Genomic DNA, 24,772 nt, shown 5'->3' with positions numbered 1-24,772 from the left:
GCAGAATTTGAACTCACACGCAAACCCCCTGTGACTCCTCCAAAGCTCCTGTTTGGGTTTCCTGACTCTTTCAGCCTACAACTCAGCATCAGGAAGACGATGGCGTCCTCTGTTACCCGCCCAGAAAAAGACGACGGCGTCCTCTGTTACCCGCCCAGAACAAGACGATGGCGTCCTCTGTTACCCGCCCAGAACAAGACGATGGCGTCCTCTGTTACCCGCCCAGAAAAAGACGACGGCCTCCTCTGTTACCCGCCCAGAACAAGACGATGGCGTCCTCTGTTACCCGCCCAGAACAAGACAATGGCGTCCTCTGTTACCCGCACAGAAAAAGACGATGGCGTCCTCTGTTACCCACCCAGAAAAAGACGATGGCGTCCTCTGTTACCCGCCCAGAACAAGACGATGGCGTCCTCTGTTACCCGCCCAGAAAAAGACGATGGCGTCATCTGTTACCCGCCCAGAACAAGACGATGGCGTCCTCTGTTACCCGCCCAGAACAAGACGATGGCGTCCTCTGTTACCCGCCCAGAACAAGACGATGGCGTCCTCTGTTACCCGCCCAGAACAAGACGATGGCGTCATCTGTTACCCGCCCAGAACAAGACGATGGCGTCCTCTGTTACCCGCCCAGAACAAGACGATGGCGTCATCTGTTACCCGCCCAGAACAAGACGATGGCGTCCTCTGTTACCCGCCCAGAACAAGACGATGGCGTCCTCTGTTACCCGCCCAGAACAAGACGATGGCGTCCTCTGTTACCCGCCCAGAACAAGACAATGGCGTCCTCTGTTACCCGCACAGAAAAAGACGATGGCGTCCTCTGTTACCCACCCAGAAAAAGACGATGGCGTCCTCTGTTACCCGCCCAGAACAAGACGATGGCGTCCTCTGTTACCCACCCAGAAAAAGACGATGGCGTCCTCTGTTACCCGCCCAGAACAAGACGATGGCGTCCTCTGTTACCCGCCCAGAACAAGACAATGGCGTTTTCTGTTACCCGCCCAGAACAAGACGATGGCGTCCTCTGTTACCCGCCCAGAACAAGACGATGGCGTCCTCTGTTACCCGCCCAGAACAAGACGATGGCGTCCTCTGTTACCCGCCCAGAACAAGACGACGGCGTCCTCTGTTACCCGCCCAGAAAAAGACGATGGCGTCCTCTGTTACCCGCCCAGAAAAAGACGGTGGTGTCCTCTGTTACCCGCCCAGAACAAGACGATGGCGTCCTCTGTTACCCGCCCAGAACAAGACGATGGCGTCCTCTGTTACCCGCCCAGAACAAGACGATGGCGTCCTCTGTTACCCGCCCAGAACAAGACGACGGCGTCCTCTGTTACCCGCCCAGAAAAAGACGACGGCGTCCTCTGTTACCCGCCCAGAAAAAGACGATGGCGTCCTCTGTTACCCGCCCAGAACAAGACAATGGCGTTTTCTGTTACCCGCCCAGAACAAGACGATGGCGTCCTCTGTTACCCACCCAGAAAAAGACGATGGCGTCCTCTGTTACCCGCCCAGAACAAGACGATGGCGTCCTCTGTTACCCGCCCAGAACAAGACGATGGCGTCCTCTGTTACCCGCCCAGAACAAGACGACGGCGTCCTCTGTTACCCGCCCAGAAAAAGACGATGGCGTCCTCTGTTACCCGCCCAGAAAAAGACGGTGGTGTCCTCTGTTACCCGCCCAGAACAAGACGACGGCGTCCTCTGTTACCCGCCCAGAACAAGACGATGGCGTCCTCTGTTACCCGCCCAGAACAAGACGACGGCGTCCTCTGTTACCCGCCCAGAAAAAGACGATGGCGTCCTCTGTTACCCGCCCAGAACAAGACGATGGCGTCCTCTGTTACCCGCCCAGAACAAGACGACGGCGTCCTCTGTTACCCGCCCAGAACAAGACAATGGCGTTTTCTGTTACCCGCCCAGAACAAGACGATGGCGTCCTCTGTTACCCACCCAGAAAAAGACGATGGCGTCCTCTGTTACCCGCCCAGAACAAGACGATGGCGTCCTCTGTTACCCGCCCAGAACAAGACGATGGCGTCCTCTGTTACCCGCCCAGAACAAGACGACGGCGTCCTCTGTTACCCGCCCAGAAAAAGACGATGGCGTCCTCTGTTACCCGCCCAGAAAAAGACGGTGGTGTCCTCTGTTACCCGCCCAGAACAAGACGACGGCGTCCTCTGTTACCCGCCCAGAACAAGACGACGGCCTCCTCTGTTACCCGCCCAGAACAAGACGATGGCGTCCTCTGTTACCCGCCCAGAACAAGACGATGGCGTCCTCTGTTACCCGCCCAGAAAAAGACGACGGCCTCCTCTGTTACCCGCCCAGAACAAGACGATGGCGTCCTCTGTTACCCGCCCAGAACAAGACAATGGCGTCCTCTGTTACCCGCACAGAAAAAGACGATGGCGTCCTCTGTTACCCACCCAGAAAAAGACGATGGCGTCCTCTGTTACCCGCCCAGAACAAGACGATGGCGTCCTCTGTTACCCGCCCAGAAAAAGACGATGGCGTCATCTGTTACCCGCCCAGAACAAGACGATGGCGTCCTCTGTTACCCGCCCAGAACAAGACGATGGCGTCCTCTGTTACCCGCCCAGAACAAGACGATGGCGTCCTCTGTTACCCGCCCAGAACAAGACAATGGCGTCCTCTGTTACCCGCACAGAAAAAGACGATGGCGTCCTCTGTTACCCACCCAGAAAAAGACGATGGCGTCCTCTGTTACCTGCCCAGAACAAGACGATGGCGTCCTCTGTTACCCACCCAGAAAAAGACGATGGCGTCCTCTGTTACCCGCCCAGAACAAGACGATGGCGTCCTCTGTTACCCGCCCAGAACAAGACAATGGCGTTTTCTGTTACCCGCCCAGAACAAGACGATGGCGTCCTCTGTTACCCACCCAGAAAAAGACGATGGCGTCCTCTGTTACCCGCCCAGAACAAGACGATGGCGTCCTCTGTTACCCGCCCAGAACAAGACGATGGCGTCCTCTGTTACCCGCCCAGAACAAGACGACGGCGTCCTCTGTTACCCGCCCAGAAAAAGACGATGGCGTCCTCTGTTACCCGCCCAGAACAAGACGGTGGTGTCCTCTGTTACCCGCCCAGAAAAAGACGATGGCGTTTTCTGTTACCCGCCCAGAACAAGACGATGGCGTCCTCTGTTACCCGCCCAGAACAAGACAATGGCGTTTTCTGTTACCCGCCCAGAACAAGACGATGGCGTCCTCTGTTACCCACCCAGAAAAAGACGATGGCGTCCTCTGTTACCCGCCCAGAACAAGACGATGGCGTCCTCTGTTACCCGCCCAGAACAAGACGATGGCGTCCTCTGTTACCCGCCCAGAACAAGACGATGGCGTCCTCTGTTACCCGCCCAGAACAAGACGACGGCGTCCTCTGTTACCCGCCCAGAAAAAGACGACGGCGTCCTCTGTTACCCGCCCAGAAAAAGACGATGGCGTCCTCTGTTACCCGCCCAGAAAAAGACGGTGGTGTCCTCTGTTACCCGCCCAGAACAAGACGATGGCGTCCTCTGTTACCCGCCCAGAAAAAGACGGTGGTGTCCTCTGTTACCCAGTTTCTTTCCCGTGTTAGATCTGACTGAAGGTCTGGGCGGCAGAACTGGATCACATCTTCATCCGCAGGACCGTCCTCTTCATCCTGATTCCTGCTCCTCCGTATTCAGAAGAAGCTTCCACTGCACGCACAGTAACCGCTCCTGATGACCTTTGACCTCTTGACCCCCTGACACAACTGCCGCTTTGATCAGCCAGTCATCCCCTCCCGTGTTATTAGCCGGGCCACCACGGGCCTGATAAAGGCCTCTGATTGGCCCCCACAGATGCATTTCCTGTTTTGGTTTCTTTCTTTTCTCCACCAGCTGGTCCCCACATTCCTGTGTGAGTCTGGGAGGGGGCAGGGGCATCGCCCAGATGTTTATGTCAGGGTGAGAGTTTCAGCCTGTTTGGGGCTAAAGCTGGGGGGTGGGGGGGGGGGGGGGGCAGGGAATGTGAGGGTTGTTTACATGTAAAGGAAAGAAAGTGGGGGGGGGGGGGAATGACATACTTGAAGGGGATAATGATGGTGAACAGCTGTTTGTGCCTTGGGGGGGGGGGGGGGGTTAAGAATGAATTTATTTTGAGGTGCCACCCCATTGGGCTGAGACTGGACATGTCCAGACACGACCACCATGAGCTCCGCTCACATTCACTCTGACTCTGCTGCTGTTTCTGGGCAGACTGTGCATCAGCGGCCGGCCGGCACTGATCTGAGCTGGACGTCAGAGGTCGTGTTTCCCGTCTCCATGATTCCTGCTCCTCCTCATCTGTGCGTCAGAACTGGCGTCTAGCTTCTGCCTTCATTTAATGCTGACGGTCTGGAACGGTAACCATTTTCAATCAGCCTCTGACAAAAACACACAAGGCCCCCCCAGACAGACGGAAGAAGCTGCAGAAACGGTGATGGAGACCTACGGACGTCTTCCACACTGAGTTTGATTCTCTACAGTTACTGCAAGAATGTTTGATTCAGAAGTACAGATGTAAACCAGAGATAAGAAATGTGATTTAGTTTACACTGGAGAGCCAAACACACTTCTATGATTTCACGTGTTTTCTTGGTTCTATGTCTAGCTGTGTCAATGTTACGCTCAAAGGTTTTCCTCTCAACTTCCTGGTTAACTCCAGCAGTAAATCATTTAACTACAAACACTGAGTTCTGCGGACTGGAGTTCCAGCAGATCGATGACTAGATACGCAGCAACACCTCGATAGAAACACAACTACTAGAAAACACCCACAGTCAACAGGGTTCCCAACAGAGAACGACTGTTTTCATCTTTAGAGGAAAAATGAAAAAACTCCCCAAACTTTAGGGGAACATTTTACAGACGTGTTCCGATACGACTTCTCCACCATGGTAGCAGGCGGTCGCGTGACGTCTCATCATCGACTACCTGACTTTTGTTATACTCTTGCCTTTTTTCTTTATTCAAATAATCAAGTATATTTAGAACCAAGTCATTTCTTCAGAACTTACTGCAGTAAACTGAAACCCAGGCGCTGCTTTGAAATCATCTGGGCTGAAGGACTCTGCAGGAATCCAACGCCAGTGCAGTTTTCCAAGCAGCTGAACGTTTGGACGTCACTTCCCTGCTGTGAAGTTCAGACGTCCAGGTGTTACTCTGCTGATTTGGTATATTTGATACACCTGTGGTTAACTTTTCCCAACGACGGAGCCGTGGAGGCGCCTGACGTAGCACGGCAGCTTCTGCACACCAGCCGCTTCAGCACCAGCCATCTTAAAGGTGTCAGCCATTCCACGCCGTCAACGCCACACCAAAAGCCCCCGTCAGTCTCAATGTTTCCTTGTTTTGAAGAAGGTAGGGGGGGTCATGGGACAACCGCAGCCCCACCCAGAGAGGACTCTTTCAGTTTCATCCCAACCCTAATGAAGGAAAAGTCCCCATTGGCTGCATGGCTCATGGGAGCGATGCTGTTCCGTCTGAAGTGGCTGTTCTGGAGGGAACGCCGACGTCCTGAGGAGATCGCTGATGGATGGAGACGAGGTTTTATGGGAAGCTGAAGCTGTTGAAAGCAGACTAATAAAATGTTGGCAGGAAAGCCGGTCTTTGGATTATTGGAAGAACTCCACCAACATAGACTCTTCTGGAAAACCTCCTTCAGCGTCGCGTCCGCATGTTTGGTCGGGCCGCGGTCCGTCTGTCCTCCCTGGGGTGTCATGTTGGTGGGTTCAGGTCAGTTAAGCGGACATTCGTTGAACATTTCAGACTCTCTCCTTCTAGACGACAGTGTAAAGGTTTGTGATTTCTGGGTTTTTAACAAACGTTGCTCACTCTTTAACACAAATCCTTTTTATTTTAAGGGGTGCTTTGTCTAGGTGCTGTGGGGGTTTGTACCAACGACACGGTCGTTGGTTTGAATCCTGGCTGGGCCTTCCCCGTGTGGAGTTGGCCTGTTCTCGCCTTGGATCCGTCTTCCTCCCAAAACCATGTTTTCGAGGTTGGTCGGGGGGGGTTCTGTGTGTTGTTACCTGTTGAGGGTCTACCTGCCTTCACCCTGGGACAGGGTCCAGTGACACCCCATTCAGTTCAAACCTCGATTCTTTTCTGAAAAACTCACATTAAAACGGACATTTTACAAGCAGACGAGGCTTGATTTTCCTGTTGAACTCTTTTTTTTTTTTTTTTTTTTTTTTTTTTTTTTTTTTTGTCCTTCCTGTGGATTTTGGTGAATTGGTGGGGGGGGGGCTTTTTCCTCGACATAAATCAGTCAGGAGACAATGGAACACACAGGTCTCACACCAGCGAGGGGAGGGACATGGAGGAAGACTGAGGATTGCTTTGGCCTCTGCTGCGGTTCCATGTATACGTTTCACCCAAAAAACAGGAATGTTTCCTGCCAGCGGAGTGGAAATGTGTCCAACAGACGCTACACATCCACGCTCACTCACACAGACACACGAGGCGTGGCCCGCCGCCAACAATAAGACTTGTTTAACGAGTCTCAGCGCTTTGTTGCTGTCGGTCTCGGGGCTTTGTTGCTTTTGTGAATTGTACTCTGTGAGGTTGGTATTAATCTTCACTCCTTGTATACATAATGTGTCCAACAATGCAGCCTTAACTAGGAATTGTCATGCGACAGTGTTTGCTTTAGGAACTGCTTTGGTTTCTTGCTCGTATTCCTCAGACTCGGCGTTCACCTCTCACTGTTGCCGCCTCATGTCTTCACGCAGCATCTTTGTCTCCTTGATTTATTGTCCTCTTCGTCCTGCAGAAGGCCTGATGTAAAGATTCTGGGTCATGAACAGAAGACGATACAAAAACACGATACGGGGAATTTCTCCTTGGGTTGAAGGTTGAGCATTTTTCTCATGAGCTCCTCCTGAAAGCCATCAGAGGCCTGAGGCTCAAATGACTTAAGACGATCTAATCAATACTTCCCACAGCAGGCGTTAGGGGTGGGCGGATCGATCTGAGTATCGACAGTATTGATACCCAGGGGGGGTCCTGATACCAGCGTGACCAGAGCCATACTTTAGATGCCGTTTTTCTTCAATACAGTGAAGAGCTTGAACTTCCTCACAGAGTTCATGCCAACGCAGCGTCTACGTGTCTGCAGTTTGCTAGATTGGGGTAAAAACCTGCCCAACCTGGCAACCCCGTCAGCCCCCCCACTGCTGCACACACTTTGCCCCCCCATGCTTCATCAAGCAGCAGACAGATTCATTACAGAGCCACGTATCTGCACCAATGGCAGGATTGTGTGTTGTCTACATTATTGTATTTCCTGGTATTGAAACCACCAAGCGGTTCCTGGGGGGGGGGTCTGCAGGTCACTGCTCCCCCAGCCTCCAACTGTCCTGTTGTGTTCCCGTTTAACGTGATAGAATGGACTAAACTGTGAGCTGCTCTGGACAGAAACGACAAAGCAAGTTCACCTTCTGCCACAGCATAGGTCAGAATGACAGCTGCAGCATGGCAGCCATGTTGTGACATCACAAGGACACGCCCCTTAAAGTATACACCTCTCATGTTTGGAGGGGGGTATCGGACCTCTGTCTAGTCCTTGTACATGATTATCCGTCTGGACATCCATCCATCCATTTTCGTCTGCCCAACCTCCCTGGGGGCTCGGACCCTTTACCCTCAGGGAGGGGGCGGTTGGTCCACCCATGTCCCACATTTCAGGTTCAGCTTTGGTCCTGGTCTGACTCGTTAATCAGCGTTCCTCCTCATCCTGTGGGATTGTTCCCAAGCGGATGCAGGTCTGGGATTCTTTTTGGTGTCGTTCAGTGAGGTCATATGGACTCTACCCCCCTCCTCCCTCCACTGGGGGGGGGGGGGGGTGGATGGGCTTGGTAGTGGGGTCTCCTGTGGATCCAGATACTTATGCTCTTTTTTTCCGGTAAAGACATGGCGGCGTTTTGCCCGTCAGGACCATAACTGCCCCCCCAGTGCAATAACTGCCCCCCAGGCTCTTTCTGCACGGGGCAGAGTGGTTTGCCCCTCTTTTGGCTGAGGGGCCTGGAAAGCATGCTCTGTGGTAATGCTGTGCATTTTTCTCTGTGACCAATACTCCACCCCCACATGCTGGCCCCAAACAAAATACTTCACATATCCAACACCCCCCCCCCGGTTGATTGGCAGCTGCTGTCACTGGAGCTATTTAGTTTGTTGTATGCAACAGAGGAGAAGCCTCGTCTGCAGGAGGAGCCACACCTGCTGGTGGACAGACTGGGGAGGATACCTGTGCCCCCCCCTGACCCGTCAGGCGGCTGTGCTTCCTTCTCTGCCATGAACTGAGCCAGTTGGACTGGTGATGCATTAGCTGTAGATGGGTTAGTATGGAATAAATAATGGATACCATCCTTTCCTTCTGAATAAATCAGGACCATAGAAATGGAGAGAGATGGGAAAGGAGGGAATTCAAGACACCAAAGAGAAGGAGGAGTGAGGGACGGAGAGGAAGAAGCACTTTTGATCCATGTAGCCCAATATTACATCACTGTCGTCTCAGCGAGCTTCACTAATAGTTCCAAACATCAAACCAGCTGATTGCTCCCTGAGGTACCAGAGGACCGCAGGGAGTCCTGTCTGGTACCTCATCCTTTCTAGAGGAGGGACCTTTCATCTTAGGACCATCGACTGTCTCTGAGAACTGGACTGAGTAGCCCCGCCCACCTGGCGTTCCAAATGGGAAGTGGTTCCAAGGAGCCAAAATCCCATTAACATCTCTAGAGAAATAACCGGCTGATGCTCCTTCTACCAACGTTCTGGATCTGATGCCTCTTTCCCCCCCCCAGGGCTGTGTGCTGAGCCCCCTCCTGTTCACCCTGCTGACGCACGACTGCACAGCGAGTCACCCCAGCTGTCTGATCGTGAAGTTTGCGGATGACACAGCTGTGGTTGGACGCACCTCCAACAACGATGAGTCTGACTACAGGCAGGAGGTGGAACATCTGGAGAGCTGGTGCAGAGACAACAACCTCTGCATCAACGGGAAGAAGACCAAGGAGATGAAAGTGGATTTTAGGAAGGACAGATGCCCCCCCCCCCCCCCCCCCCCCATTCACATCGGAGGGGACGCGGTGGAAGTGGTTTCCAGCTTCAGGTATCTGGGCGTGCACATCTCCAGCGACCTCACCTGGAGCACCAACACCTCCTGCCTGGTCAAGAAGGCACACCAGCGCCTTTATTTCCTGAGGAGGCTCAAGCGAGCTGGGATGGGGATCCCAGTCCTGACTTCCTTCTACAGGTGTGTGGTGGAGAGCGTCATGACCTCCTGCATCACGGTGTGGCACGGCAGCTGCTCTGCGGCAGAGAGGAAAGCTCTGCAACGAGTGACCAAAGCTGCACAGAGGACTGTGGGCTGCAGCCTGCCGTCCACCACTGACATCTATACGACCAGATGCAGGAAACGGGCCTCTCGCATCCTGAAAGACCCCACCCACCCCTCACACCCTCTGTTCTCCCTGCTCCCCTCAGGCAGGAGGCTGAGGAGCATAAAGAGCAGGACCACCAGACTGAGGAACAGTTTCTTTCCTGAAGCAGTCAGACTGCTTAACTCCGGTTGATCACTGCACCCCCCCCCCCCTCTATGGACAACAAGCTAATTCCCAAGTGCAATATCACAGGGCTGTGCAATACTTAACATAAAATACTGTGCAATTTAAAAAATACTTCTGTGCAATACTCATCAGGAACCACACCATAACAGACTGATATTTTACTGACATTATTATTGATATATATTATTTATGTCTGAATGTAAACGGCTGGCCCGGGACCAGAGAGCCTAATTTCGTTTTATCATGATAAAATGACAATAAAGTTTCCTGATCCTCCTGATCCTAACATCTTCTTGATAATTCTCATTCTTTACACATTTTTTTTAATTCCAGTTATAAACTGACCAATCAGACGCCTTAATAAATGTAGGTAGAGCCTACTGGCCCCCACATCCAGTGCTCGAAACGACAGATTTCCTGCAGCCTGCTTTTAAGTGGTAGGGGCGTGGCCTTCCAAACAAGCTCACTCCTGATTGGTGAGAGTGGTTGCCATAGAAACCCAGACCGACTTGGACCAATCACTGCTTACTGAGGACGTCTGGCGGCGTCCGCATCGTGAAAAAAATGACAACAGAATTGACGTCATTTGGTTGGAGCTGGAATAAACCATTTTCTATGGGGGGGGAACAACCGTTCTCTGATACGGTTGTTGGTTCTGCCCCACATGTTCCTGTTATGAGATGTTTTTGTCGCTAATCGGTTTCGTTTGTCCCGTCAGGCTCAGGGCCAGACCTTCACCTTCCCTGACGTCTTCCCTGAGAAGGACCAGACCCCCGCCGAGGGCTCCATGGAGGAGATGCAGAACAAGTTCATGGAGGACGAGAAGCAGCGGCAGAAGCTGGACCCCAGGAGAGGGGGGGTCACCGAGTGGTTTGGACTGTGACGGCGGTGGGCGTGGGCCGTCCGCTCTCTTCTGCCGGGGCGAGAGACGGGCCGACACCGTTGGCCTGCTCTGGCGGCTGCGGTCCGATGAGCAGGTCCAGAATCAGAGGAGGGGAGTGGACCGCCTCCAACCTTCATGAAAACTGTGACATGAGGTTTCAGGAAGTTTGTGGGTCTGGACGGTTCTGGACGGTTCTGCACGGTTCCGTCTCAGACTCTCCAGAGGTTTCTTTATGTGTGAAAGCTGTTTAACAAGAACCAATAAACGCTGGTCTGAAGGTTCTGGACGGTTCTCCTGCTTTGGTTCTCCTACGTTCTGGACTGAAAGGTCCGCCCCCCCCCGGTTCTGGGCTCAGTCCAGCTCCTCTGTCTCTTTCACAAAGTCAGGATTTGGGTTTGAGTCAGGCTGCTGGACTGATGTCAGAGGGGGGGGCTGCCATTAGTTTACAGTAACCCCCCCATGGTCCCTGTCCTCCCCCAGACAGACAGCTCATCTATCACATATGTCAATATTGATCCTGTTGGTCCCACTGTGAGCTGCCAGGAAGCCTTGGTCCGTGTTTGACGTCACGGATGTTCCTCTGCAGGAATGACCCCCCCCCCGCACACACATGTTCATCCTCTGCAGACTTTTTCATTCGCAGTTTTTATGAATCGGTTATATTTTTAATGAATTCAAAAGAGTTCCTGAAACGATCCCGTTCCTTTTCTGGCCTCCTCCTCCTCCTTACCAGGTTCTGCCGCCGCCGCCGCCGCCCCATCGGCTCACGCAGAGGTTTGCTCGTCAGTCAGAGGATGGGGTGTGGAGGGGGGGCAGGATGGAGGTCTGTGGGGGAAATGCCACTTCCTGTTCCTGCTCGGCAGCGGCGGGCGCCTGCATTTCTGGAGAGGACGCTGCGTGTCATGCGGCACACGCTGCGTGGTTACGGAGGGAAGAAGGGGCGCGGCGGGGGATGACATCACTGAGAAAATGCTGAGCTGGAATGGGGCTGCTGGATGAAAAAGGGTGGACCCCCCATCCTTGCTGCTTCCTCTGAGGAGGCGTGCAGTGCAGGTCTGACCCTCCCAACACGCGGACTTAATGGAGGGGGGTTGAATATTTTAAACATCGCTTCCCTCGCCGCCGCCGCCTCTTTCCTTGTTTAGCTGTGCATTAGTTGCACACATGACCTTGTTTCTCACATGTGAAGCTGCATGACATCACTCCTTATTTTTGGGAAGGGGGGGGGGGCAACCTGCCTCCCTCCCGCTGAGGGCAGATCTCCTCCCCCCTGCTGCAGCAGCTGCAGTGGGTCGCAACCAGCAAGGGAGACTGACCGCATTCTGCTGCAATAACGAGCAGCCAGGGCACAGAGGTTCTGACCAGGATCTGGTCAGGTTCTAGTCAGGTTCTGGTCAGGTTCTGGTCTATGGAGCAGTTGGGGGGCCTCTCTTGGAGAAGAGCCACATGCATTTTTCCTTCCCCAGTTTGCCATTGGTTCATCCTGTCTGTGCACTCCGTCACCCTCACGTGCACAGCGTGTGCACGTTGCAGCTGAGGGCAGGAGGCGGAGAGAAAACTGCAGGTTGTGCAGACTTGGACAAATGCATGCGCGTGCACGCTGGCTGATCCGTGCACGGTCAGAGTGTATCCAGCACTCTTCTTCGTTCCTCGGACATCTTCTCACCACCTAAGGTCCAGTCCAAGAACTCAGTCAGAACCTCCACTGCCATCCCTCCCAGACACCTCTACACCTCCACAGGTATAACATCAGGACCTTTCGGTCTTCATCCTCTTCCCTTCACTCTTACTACTTCAATTTTATTTGAATAGTACAACAATCGTCATCTCAATGTGCTTTTCTGAGAAATGAGGCCAACTAAACATCTGAACTGCAGACGGTGAAACAGACGCAGCTCCTCTGGTTGTTCTCTGCAGGTCTTTGAGACTCCAAGAGGTTTGCTAAGAAAACTGTTCTTAGACCACTCTCTCTCCTTATCTAGAAAAACTACCTGCACTTCTACCCGTACTTGTAGCCATACCTGTACTTGTACCCGTATCTGTACTTATAGCCATACCTGTACTTGTATCTGTACCCGTACTCGTACCTGTACTTGTATCTGTACCTGTACTCGTACCTGTACTTGTATCTGTACCTGTACCCGTACCTGTACTTGTATCTGTACCTGTACTTGTATCTGTACCTGTACCCGTACCTGTACTTGTATCTGTACCCGTACTCGTACCTGTACTCGTACCTGTACTTGTATCTGTACCTGTACTCGTACCTGTACTTGTATCTGTACCTGTACTCGTACCTGTACCTGTACTTGTATCTGTACCTGTACCCGTACCTGTACTTATAGCCATACCTGTACTTGTATCTGTACCTGTACCCGTACTCGTACCTGTACTTGTATCTGTACCTGTACCCGTACTCGTACCTGTACTTGTATCTGTACCTGTACCCGTACTCGTACCTGTACTTGTATCTGTACCTGTACTTGTACCTGTACTTATAGCCATACCTGTACTTGTATCTGTACCTGTACCCGTACTCGTACCTGTACTTGTATCTGTACCTGTACCCGTACTCGTACCTGTAGTTGTTGCAGTGTCCATGAACAAAGTCCTTCCTCAGAATGCTGGTGGAACTGCTCTTCGTCTGGATTGTCCGTCTGGTAACTCGTTATTGCATTACATTTCCTCCAGACCCGGACGTGTGGCGCCCAGAGAAACTGTCAGAACACGACCAGCAGCGAGGATTCTGATAGAACTTCAGAGCATCAATGAACAAATAGAAGGAATGTGAGGAGAAAGATCTCCTGTCTGATAGGATGTTACAGCTGCTGGACTGAAGGTATAGATCTGGGTAAATGTACAGACGCCTTACTTTAGCTACTACCAGTTTGTGTTGTCGTCAGGAGAGCTCCATGTCCTCAGAACCGGGTCAGCGCCGCGTCATTGGGCTGCAGTAATGAAACACCTGGACTGTGTGAACAGATGAGTCTGATCCAGCTGTGGGAGGGGCCGAGTTACCAGCTGAAGATCCTCATCACTTTCTGACATGTTTTTCTCTAGATCCACCTGAAAACCCGTCAGACCAACTGAACTTCTTCACGCAGGAAGGTGAGGAAACGGCAGAAACGTTAACGGTAAATGCAAACAATGGTTTGACCTCAGCTGACCTGTGAGCTCAAGGTTTCTGTGTTTTCTCAAAGACTGACGGTCGACCAGCGAGGATTTCCTCGTTTGGATCCTGACGAGTAAAAGGTCCGAATGTGGCAGAACCTCAAAAGGAGTCCTAACACTTTTCATCCAAACTGTTTGGACTGATGACCGTTAGTGAACTGGCGGGTGGGGGTGTGTGTGGGGGTGTGGGGGTGTGGGGGGGTTGCTCCAGACAGATTTTACATGTATGACGTGCGACATGTAAACACGGAGTCTTGACCTCTGGTTCTGGTCATTCTGGGACTCTGTGTTCCCTGGATGTAGAACCAGCAGGAAAGCCCCCCCCAGGCTGATCCGTCTGACGGTGACCCGTCTGGTGGTTCTGGATCTGCAGCAGCAGCAGTTCGGTGAGGAGAGCAGGATGGGGTCTGAGGTATGAGGTGGGAGGGGGCACCTGAGTGTTTGGCAGGAGGGGGGCGCTCTCGTGACCTTTAACCTGGCATCGTTGAGGAAGACGTTGGAAACGTGAGTCCGTCCGTCAGGAGAGCAGATTGGTGGGGGTAGAGGGGCAGTTCCAGTCCAGTTGTGGTTGAAGTTCAGAGGAGGGGGGGCACAGGGGGCAGGCGAGGCTGCGCATACCCGCTACACTCCAATGACGCTCCCTCTGGGAGGTGTTACGCTCAGAAGGGTTTCCTGTGACGTGGACGGCGTGTTTGATTTGAGCTTGGAGGGGTTGGGGTTTTCTCCAGGGGGGGGAACCGAGCACGCTCTCATTTCCGCACAGCCAGCAGAAAGTTGGCAGGCTGAGGCGGTCAGTCTGCTTTTCCCTCCGTGCGTTGGGTTCTGCAGCTCGCCGTTTGATGGATGGTTCGCAGGAACTGGACTCGCTCCGACCCCGGTCCTCTCACAGCGGCCCGCTCGGGTTTCTGCTGATCATTGATTGTGATGGTCGCCCGCCGTACGTGCACGCTTGCAGAACTGGACAAGCCCGTTTGCACGTATGCGAGCGGGCCGGCGGTCCAACGCGGCGTGGAAGTAATTGGAAAAATGGATGCCAGCTGGGTTTAAGAAGCAGGGGGGGGGGGGGGGTTCTGCTTTTCACTTGAAGGAGAAAAGAAAAGTATGAAGGGTAGACGGGGGGTGGGGGGGTGGAAGCCACCTTCAAGTCCACGGGGGGGGGGGGGTGTTCTACCAGCTACTGTTCCTCACAGAGCCAAGAAAACGACAAAAATCAACACTGGGTGTGTTTGCTTTGGGGGGGTTCTGTGGAGCCCCACTCTTTACCAATCAGCAGTCCCCCCCCCCCTCCCCGGTCTGTAAAAACTTCACTGTGTAAAACTTTGTGTAAAAGCTCAATTATGGGGACGGCGTTTCTGCTGGGAGGCGCCGGTGGAAACGGCGTCTGCTGCCGGGGAAAGCCCGGTTCTGCCATCCACACTGTTGATGGAAGAACCGGGCTTTCCCCGTCATGGGGACCGCTTTGGGGGGGTTCCGCAGCCCGGACTGCTCTGTCGGACGTGTTCAGGCTGTCGTATGTTAAAGTATGAAGACGTGTTCCCCATCGTGATGACACGTTTACAGAGGGGGGCGGTGTCCAAATGCCGTCCCTACGTAGTGCACTACAGTCAGGAGCATCAATATTTGGACAGAGACACATTCTGTCTAATGTAGTTTCTGTACATTACCACAATGAATGTTAAATCAAACAACTCAGATGCCATTGAAGGGCAGACCTTCAGCTTTTATTCCATGGGTTGAACAAAAAGATTACATAAAAATGTGAAAAACTAAAGCATTTTTAAACACAATCCCTTCATTTCATGGGCTCCTAAGTCATTGGACAATTGACTTCTATGCTATTGCATGGGCAGGTGTGGACAATTCCCTAGTTCTGTCATGAGTGAAGCAGATAAAAGGCCTGGAGTTGATTAGAGGACTCGTGCTGCATTTGGAAGATTCTGCCGTAAACAGACAACATGCGGTCAAAGGAGCTCTCCATGCAGGTGAAAGGAGCCATCATTAAGATGAGAAAACAGAAACAAACATGAAACCAGAAACTACTACAGTATTAGGAGAAGCAACACCAACAGTGTGGTTCCAGAGGCTGCAGATGCTGCAGAGGCTGCAGAGGCTGCAGAGTAGATGGCCTGCTGTTGGGGGGGGGCATTCGATCCCCGGCCTGGAGCAGGAGCTGGGGCTGAATAGCCAGCAGTAAGTCAGAGGTTTGGACTTTGGCCAGAATCTGTTCAGAACTTAAGTGGACAAACGTTGAACTTCCTCACAGGGTGACTGGGTCTCTGTTACACGGAAGCTGAGCCTGACCAAACCTGACATACGGCCCCCCCTTTTTGGGGGTGTCACGGGCACATCCACCCTGAAGGAGGCGCCGCAGGAAACTCTGGAGGGAAAATACAGTATCTGGGACCATCTTTGAGCTGGAATCCAAACATCGATCAATGATCTGCTCTCAGTGGTGTGGGTGGGTGTGTGTGTGTGTGTGTGGGGGGGGGGGGGGCTGCATGAACACACTTCATTTCTGAAGCATTATGGAAAATCAACACCCTGGTGAGGAAAATGGATGTGGGTGGGGTCTGTGTGACTGACGGCCGTTCTCTCTTGATCGTCATGTAGAGCGTCTGACCGGACCTTTCTGGAGGGGGCTCCATCTGCACGCCGTGTGTTTTGTGAGCGTGTTGGCAGTTTGCTCTGTGGGTTCTTACCATCTGTACGCCTCCGTGAGCAGAGATGAGGCTCAAGCGGCGCCTGGGCGAAGCGTCTGGCTGCTGCTTGTCCTCACGCCTTGTTTCTGGAGCTTGAGTGAGTGACGCACGGAGGCGTGTGGGGGCCCTCTGAGCTTGGTTATCGTAATAGGAGTGTGTGTTTTGGCCGGTTCCAAACAGCAACAAGAACAACATCAGCTTTCCCGCCAGCAGAGGCTGGAAGCTAATGATGGACTCTGTTGTTCCAACAGTTCACTTCTGCCTCTAAAGAGACTGCTGGAAAGCGGTTTGAGAACCTGGTGCAGGCGGGCAGCGGGCAGCCCTCTTTCCTGCAGCTCAGCCTTTTCCTGAACTCCAATCCAGAGGGATTCCTGCATCTCCTGAAGACAAACAGGACGGGGATCCACAACATCCCAGCGGTTCTTTTGGATCGTTGTACCTCCGGTTCCATAGAACCAGAACTTTGATGTCTCTTTGGTTTCAGTCAATTCAATTCAATTTTATTTGTGTAGCCCAAAATCACAACAACAGTCGTCTCAATGGGCTTTAAAGTGAAACTCAAAAGGATCACGAATACAAAGAGTTCAATAGGAAAATACTAAAATGAACTAACAAACTGACTAAACTATACTAACATCCCTGCCCTTAGACCCCCCTTCTCTGTGAGGAAAAACACCTAAAAAAAACGGATTCCGGAAAAAACGAAGAAACCTCAGGGGTGCCCACATGAAGGAGGGATCCTCCCCCAGGACGGACAGGCGATTTACCAGAACTCTTAGAGAAGAATTAACGTATCTAAATCTACAACTACATATATAAAGTCCAGCAGACGAGCTTCATCCAGCCGTGGTTGGGGGGACAGTCAAAGGCGCGAGTCGAGCCGGAGACAGGAACCACAGCCAGGTGTAGGAGCAGGAGCAGAGACGAGGTAAACGGTCAGGAACAGGAGCACGGATGAGCCAACTGGAGTCTGGAAGCACTCCCACTCCCCAGGAGGGGAAAGAGGGAAAGAGGGACAATACATGCATCACTGCAGCAAACAGAGGCATGGAGAACTAAATGATGAATAATGATCAAGAATAGAGGAGAGGAAGGGTAGAAGTAGAGAAAAGAGGACAGAACCCCAGAGCACCATAGTTACCCCAGCTTCAACTTCTAGCAGCCTTTTAAAACAAATAGTTATTATTAAGTTTAATTTAAACAAACTAACATTAAGTTAAATAATCTCTGAATACTAACTAGTCTGACAATAATCCTGTCCACAGAGGAATGTTTTCAGTCTAACTTTGAATGTAGAAACTGAGTCGGCCTCTCTTCCATGAGCTGGGAGTTTATTCCATAAAACAGGGGCTTGGTGGCTAAACGCTCTACCTCCAACCGTACTTTGACTAATTCTAGGAACCACAAGCAGTCCTGCATTTAGTGAGCGAAGTGTTCTGATTGGTTGGTAAGGGACTATGAGGTCCTTAATATAGGACGGGCCATTCCATGTAAGGCCTTATAGGTTAACAGGAGGATCTTGAACTTGATTCTAGAATCAACTGGGATCCAGTGAAGTGAAACCAACACAGGAGTGATGTGATCTCTTCTGCTGGTTCCTGCTAACAATCTAGCTGCTGCGTTCTGAACAAGCTGGAGACTTCTTAAGGAACTCTTAGGACACGCTGCTAACAAGGAGTTACAGTAATCCAGCCTCGACGTAACAAATGCATGGATGAGTTTTTCAGCATATACTGACATACAGATATTACTGCCAAACCACCTCCTTTCCCTGAAATCCTGGATTTCTGATAGTTAGCATAAGTGGGGGGGGGGTTGCTTCATTCAATCTAACATAGTCATCCTGTTGGAGCCAAGTTTCTGTTAAGGCTAAAAGACTGAGATTGTTATCAATGATTAACTCATTGACTAAGAGACTTAGAGGAAATGGATGGAATGTTTAATAAACCACATTTAATGACATCATAATTCTGCGTGTGAGAACTGCTGTCTGTCACTTTAAGGTTTCTATGACGCACTCCTTTCACTTGTCTTTCAGCACATAAGCTAAAGCTAGGACCTGCTTGACTTGAAAATGAGAAAAGTGAACAGCAAGCGGTTTAACAGTAGTGTATTTGCTACTAAAAGGTGCTAGATGTGAATATTAAACCAGATAAGCCTTAGAGTGAGCAATAGTAGTCAGGCTAATGCCAAACAAGAGAATAGTCAAACACGACTAACACTGGAAAAGGCTCACCCGGAAATGACGTCACAGGAAGCAGGAAGCAGCCTTCACCAGTCTTCACCTCTCTTTTGTCTACAAACAAAGAAATGGTCTTTTCTGAATGTTCATGCGTTTGAGGCCAACCGTTCTGGTTCCTGTGGCGTAGGATTATTATTTGAATGTTCTACGGTTCATTTGGCAAAAAGACAAGAAAGGAAGAATAAATGGAAAGTGAAGTGGTGGATGGGGTGGGGGGGCTCAGGTGACTCAGCTTTGCCTTGGAAGCAAATGGAGGAGAACTGTTGGTTTGAAACCCCCAGAGTTTTACTACAAGCCAGACGTTTAACGGGAGGGAAAAACAATGTTATAGCGGCTTTCTGCAGCTCCAGTAAAAAGGATCCTAATGGAAGACACCCCCACCCCCACCTCTGTTTTCCGTAGATTCTGGGGAAGTCTTCATCATTCGTTTGCCCCGTCCTCCTCTAACGGCCTCCGTGTTTCCGAGGACGCGGCGGACGGCGTCGCCTTCTCTCTGCCTGCTTTTGTCTCGTTAAACGCTCCGTAATGTTTCCTAACGAGGCCGAGAGGAAAGTCTGACGTCCAGGAAGCTCTCACCTTTTTCCCATCAGGACTTGCTCTCGGTGGGGGGGCAGTTGGTCATTAGCCGTGCGTGAAGCGCTGGTCAGGGTGAGGACTAAGATGCTGCGGTCGGCGTCCAGAACAAAAGAGCTCTGTGAGGATCCGAGCTCTGAATCCGTGTGACAGTGAAAACAAACACAACGGCCTCATTCTGGAAAAAGCCGGCTGACCAAAGCAGCAGCTAACCTGATCCACGGGGACTTTCCAACCTCTATTTTGTTTGGCTGAGAAGAAAACGGCGACGGGCTAAAACAACATGGAAGCACCTGTAAGCGGATACTGGCATGTTGTAAATCCTGGATCACACATGTGATTTGGGAACACATGTTCTTGTGAAAGGCTTACATTGCACCCTTCAGCTGTAGCTCAAAGCTTCTCACTGTGTGCATGAGGCAGCGGAGGCGCCGGGATCCGTCTGTGGCCACATCCACCATGTTTCTGAGAACTCTGGGGGGGGCAGAAGACCACGTTTGGCAGACAAGGTATGAGAACACAAGGGAACCTGACTCTAATCTAGGCGACGTAACTGGTTCATTGATTGTGCTTCTCAATACCGGTGTGGCGGAGAGAGAGCTGAGCCAGAAAGCCAGAAAGGGGAGGTGTTTGGGGCATGTCCCACTGGGCGGAGGCCCCGGGGAAGACCCAGGACACGCTGGAGGGACTGATGCCTCGGGTTCTCCCAGAGGAACTGGAGGAGGTGGCCAAGGAATCTTTGCTTGGACTGCTGCCCCCCCACGACCTGGTCCTGGATAAGTGGAGGAGGATGGATGGAAGAGTGGATGGATGGATGGATGATGGATGATGGATGGATGGATGGATGATGGATGGATGGTTATTGTCATCACACAAGGAGCACAACAACATTTAAAGCTGCTCTCATATATAAATGGATCAACGTTCCACTCTGGTCAACTTCTCATCTCCTTTCAAAGCTTTTCCAGTGGTCTTTTCATGATGATGATGAAACTGTTTTTAGCCAAAATCCCAAATCCTTTGCCGTTTTCTTGGACATAGTTTCTGCAGAGCGGCAAGGAGTTGGTTAGAAATTCCCCTTATCTGGTGTCTGGTGTTTGGACCAGAGCCCAGCCGGCAGCAGACACCTGCAGCAGGCATGAGTCATGCCGCGTCCATGCCGCGTCCTTGTGGCGTCCGTGTGGCGTCCGTGCGGCGTCCGTGCGGCGTCCGTGCGGCGTCCGTGTGGTCTGCCTTGGTGGACGGCTCAAGGCCCGTACACACCGGGACGAATATTCGCCAGGCGTTATTCGCCACATTTTTTGTGTTCACACCCAGGCGATTTTTGCTGACGATGAGCCGAGCGAACATGCAATTTCATTCCCTGACATTAGATGGCGCTTAATGTAAACAGAAATACTCCTGTACACAAGGTGGCGCTGCGCAACTTTACGCTTCTTAAAGTCGCTTTTCACTCAGAAGAAGAGAGCAAGTATTCACGCGCTTGTCAGAATCAAACAAAGAAAACATGAATATTTCAAGCACCAGTAGCTCCAACTGGTGCTTGGTTCAGGGATATTTTAGAATGTCCGTCATTATTTCTTCGCGGCAGTGTAGACGCTACTTGACGTCTATCTTCTTCGCTGGTATGTGTGCTCAGCAAGGCAGTTTTGTGTTTGAGCGCCCCCAAGTTGTGTTTTACTGTAACTTCAGAAGCTCCAGACACGTGAGCAAAAGCGCCATTCTCATTGGTCGAGTAGATTTCGACGCAACGCGTCGGAAAAAAAACGAACCCGAGGCGTTTTTTTTTTTTTTTGACGCTTTGTCGCGTGGCGTTTTTTCGCGTCAGTCTGCACACTCTCGTTGGTGCCCTTTGTTTAGTCACGAGGCGTTAAACGTCGGCGAAAATCGCCGGCAAAATTCGTCCCGGTGTGAACGGACCTTCAGAATGCCAGACAGGAACAAAAGGAGAACATTAGAAGAGCTGCCTTCTACTTTAGGCCAGGGAAAGCGTCCTCTCACAGGCTGTGTGTGCATTTCCGTTTCCCCACGCTGACCTCATCCATGGGGGGTCTGAGAAAATTCATGGCAGGTGGTGAACTCATAGCTGCAACACAGAAAAGCGCCTTCATTCCTCGCCGTCACCTCTGTTGCTCCACAGGACTCTGCATGTTGCGTTCTCTGCCCTCATTGGTCGGTGGGTGTGTGGACTGTGGGCTTCAGACTCCAGAACCGCCTTGACCCTGGACTGGACTAAGCTGGAATAGAAGACAGACGGGACGGGGGGCAGGACTTGGTTCTTTTTTAACATCATAACCAGCAGAAATCAGGAATACGTGTATGATGCGTGTCAGCTGTTTGAAGCCCCGCCTTCCTGAGTTTGGCTGTTATGGGAGGAGCCTCAGCTTGTGGCGGGTGTTGTCTATCTGTCAGGGTCACAGGGTTCAACCGTTCCAGTCGGCCTGATGCACGGCCGCATTCAGGTAAACTCACCTGCTCCCCACAGGCCAGAGGAACATGCAGGGAAAATGTGAACCAGCAGCTTTCAGGCTTTCCAGTCTTAGTGTGACAGAAACCTGCATTTGTTCCTGTTTCATCAGAGTTTGCAGATGTCGGTCGTAGACGTCTGCTGAAACGGATCAAATGAGAGCTCTGACATGATGAGGTGGGAGAAGGTTCTGTGATGTTGGAGCCCTGGACCCTCACAGGTGTGTGTGATCCAGGGAAAGCCCCCCCTCCTCACCTTTACAGGTGGTTTCCTCTCAGCGTCAGTGATGAACTCGTCTCCTGAGGCGCAGTACTACAGACCATCAGGTGACCCGTCAGTGAGGCCGCTGACGGCCCAGGCAGCCGGATGTTGGTCCACGCCTGGTACCGGCATGGTTTAGAAAGGACTGTAGAGATCAAAGAGCGTGACCCCCCCCCAGGTCAGACAGGTCCTGGTGCAGCAGGCGGGTGAACCTCAGTGCCTGTAAGAGCTGTAAGCAAGCTGCAGCGGGTCCAGCATGAGCTGGCCCATAGGTAGCTGAGGACGATCCTGTCAGATGGGGGGGTCGGGCGGGTGTGAGGGGGTCAGGAACCACAGAGGAGGCCTTCAGGCCAGGACCCCAGGTCAACCTGAAAGAACCACCTGATGGAGCTGATCTGCATTCTTGTATTTTTAGCTCTGCAGCTTCTAGCATCTCAGGTTGAGTCGCGTTAGAGGGAAGGCTTTTGGCCCCCCTTCTGTGGAAGCTGGGGGGTCGCGGTCCATCCCAAGGGGGGTTTTGTTGGTCCGTTTATGGCCCGGTTTCCACTCGTCTCCCATTTTCTGTTTGGTTTTTCATGTTGGCCTCTGTTGTTCTGGTCTATTAATGTGTAAATAAAATAGGATTTGATCAAAGGTTTCCTTTTTGTTTTGTTATGTAGAAAATATAAAAAATGAATAAAAGATAAAATAAAGATCCAAGAAAAGGAGGACATCAAAGGCGGTGACCTTTTGACCCTCAGGCCTATGAAGCTGGAGCATTTGGCTGGCTGTCCCGCCGCTTTGAGAGATGCTGTTTCTGAAGAGCAGAGCAGAAAATGGGTTGGGGGGGGGCAGCTAATGACATGAGGAGGTGTCAGCGGGGCGGAGATGGGGGGAAAACGTCCCTCTACTTGAGTCAAAGGGGAAAAAGTTCCTGATTTCAGTTGAATTCAGAGTTTAGAGACGTCAAACATTTAGTCAACATGTTGCAATGCTGGGGGGGGGGGGTTTGTCCATAACAGAGGAAGAACAGAGAAAAGTCAAATCTGTGAGATGCTCCGTCTAACAACAAGCTGCCCCCCACCCCCCACACACCCTAACAGTGTCATCAGTGATGGGGGGGGGGCAACAAAGCAGTCTCTCGCTGTCAAACAGACAGTGTGGCTGTTGGCTGGAGTTGCCTCTTTACAGGAACCGCATGTTTCGGGATGACGGGGGCCGTTGAGTATCTGTTGCTGGAGTGGGACAGGAACCCCCCCCCGTTCTACATCTGACATCTGAGCTTCTGATTCTCCCTGGAGCTGCAGCCGTGTTTTTATCTTCAGGCCATCTTTCCTGCATATGAGATGCTGTAAATGCCTTCATGGCAGCACGAAGCTCCAGGTTTGGTGGAGGTTTCAGCGGCGGCGGCGGCGGCGGGGGCGGCAGCATGTGCCTCCGGCCTTTACAGGCTGTGCTCATGCTTTAGTGATTTCCATTTAAAAGGCCAGATTAGCCTGCATTAGGTGTTCATGTCATTCAATTTTATGTGACGATTAAACACAATTAGCACACTTTAACAAGAGCATTATCTCTAACAGAGCAAACCGCCACGCCCTTTTCCTGCATGTAACCTCAAACTGCAGAGCTGGGGGGTTTATGCAGGACCAGCAAAACCAGCAGAAGAGATGAAAATCCTAAAAAACGTTTGTCGTATTGAACAAACGTCTGAGGAAAAGGTCATTTCTGAACACAGACACTCCTGATGATCTGCAGCTTTTCTGCTCCGTCTGAGAGGAGAGAGAGCCGTGTCTACCAGACTCTGAACGCCGCGGCGGCGGCGGCAGTCTTTTTCAAAATGACAGTGATTGTGCAAAAATGTAGACTAAAAGCAGAAAATAAAACACAGAGGAGTTCCTGACGGAGGCTGGGGGGGGGGTTCAAGGGTTTGGGAGCCGAGTGGCTGAAGGTTGGACTACCCACGGTAACGAGCCGGGCTGGAGGAACAGATGGAGAGGAGTGGGCGGGGGTATTAATATGGAGAGGGTGGTAAAGATGTGGAGGAGACGGGTGATGGGGGGGCCTTGAAGGTAAACAGTTTGGAGAACCAGAAGAGCTGCTGGGGAAGCGGGGAGACGGGACCAAAGCTTTTGAAAGCCACTCAGCTTCCACACCTAGACCAGTCAGATCTCCTCTCTGCTCTAAACTCCTGCTTACGAACCTCTGAGGAGGAGCTCAGCCCCCCCGTCAACACCGTCACACTTGGCCCGAGGATGCAAACCTCCAGCTCCAGGACTGCTTTGAACACAGACTGGAGTATTTCTGAACACCAGGACCTGACCGTATTCACAGAGGCCGTGCTGGAATACATCACCTTCTGTATGGGGACTGTCACAGAGGTGAAACGCATCCGGGTCTTTCCCAACCAAAAACCCTGGATCACCAAAGAGGTCAGGTCGCTCCTAAAAGGCCGTGACTCTGCCTTTAGGTCAGGGAACAAGGACCTGTACAGGACCGCCAGAGCCGACCTGAGGAGAGGGATCAGGAAGGCCAAGCTGGACCACCTCTCCAACAACAACCCTCTGCCGGTGTGGCAGGGACTACAGCACCTGACCAACTTCAGGGGACAGACCAGAGTGAAGAGCTGAAGGCGTTCTCACGCTTTGAGACCACACCACTGCAGTCTGCAGTCCCATCACCTCAGCCTCACTCTGCTTCCAGCTCTGAACCCCTGACTGCGCAGACACAGGACGTGGCACGGATGTTCAGCAGGGTAAACCCCAGGAAAGCGGCTGGACCTGATGGAGTTTCTGGGAAGGTTCTGCAGGCTCGCCCACCAGATCTCCCAGGTCTTCACAAAGATCTTTAACCTGTGTCTAGCTCAGGCTTCCATCCCTGCTTGTCATCCATCATCATCCC

General features: G+C 52.0%; 1 protein-coding gene across 1 annotated transcript in view; it reads left to right on the top strand.

The window, feature by feature from the left end:
• mrpl23 (mitochondrial ribosomal protein L23) overlaps positions 1 to 10,764 on the top strand; it is a 47,576-nt gene extending 36,812 nt beyond the window's left edge. The window contains exon 5 of the mRNA XM_011492939.3: positions 10,318 to 10,764. Coding sequence (XP_011491241.3) covers positions 10,318 to 10,482 — 165 coding nt within the window. The 3' untranslated portion in view covers positions 10,483 to 10,764. The remainder of the gene's footprint in view (positions 1 to 10,317) is intronic.
• The last annotated feature ends 14,008 nt before the right edge of the window (positions 10,765 to 24,772 follow it).

This window comes from Oryzias latipes, chromosome 6 (assembly GCF_002234675.1).
Source record: "Oryzias latipes chromosome 6, ASM223467v1".
NCBI lineage: Eukaryota > Metazoa > Chordata > Actinopteri > Beloniformes > Adrianichthyidae > Oryzias > Oryzias latipes.
The sequence above is the reverse complement of the archived record's forward strand: the minus strand, read 5'-3'. Positions and strand labels throughout refer to the sequence as shown.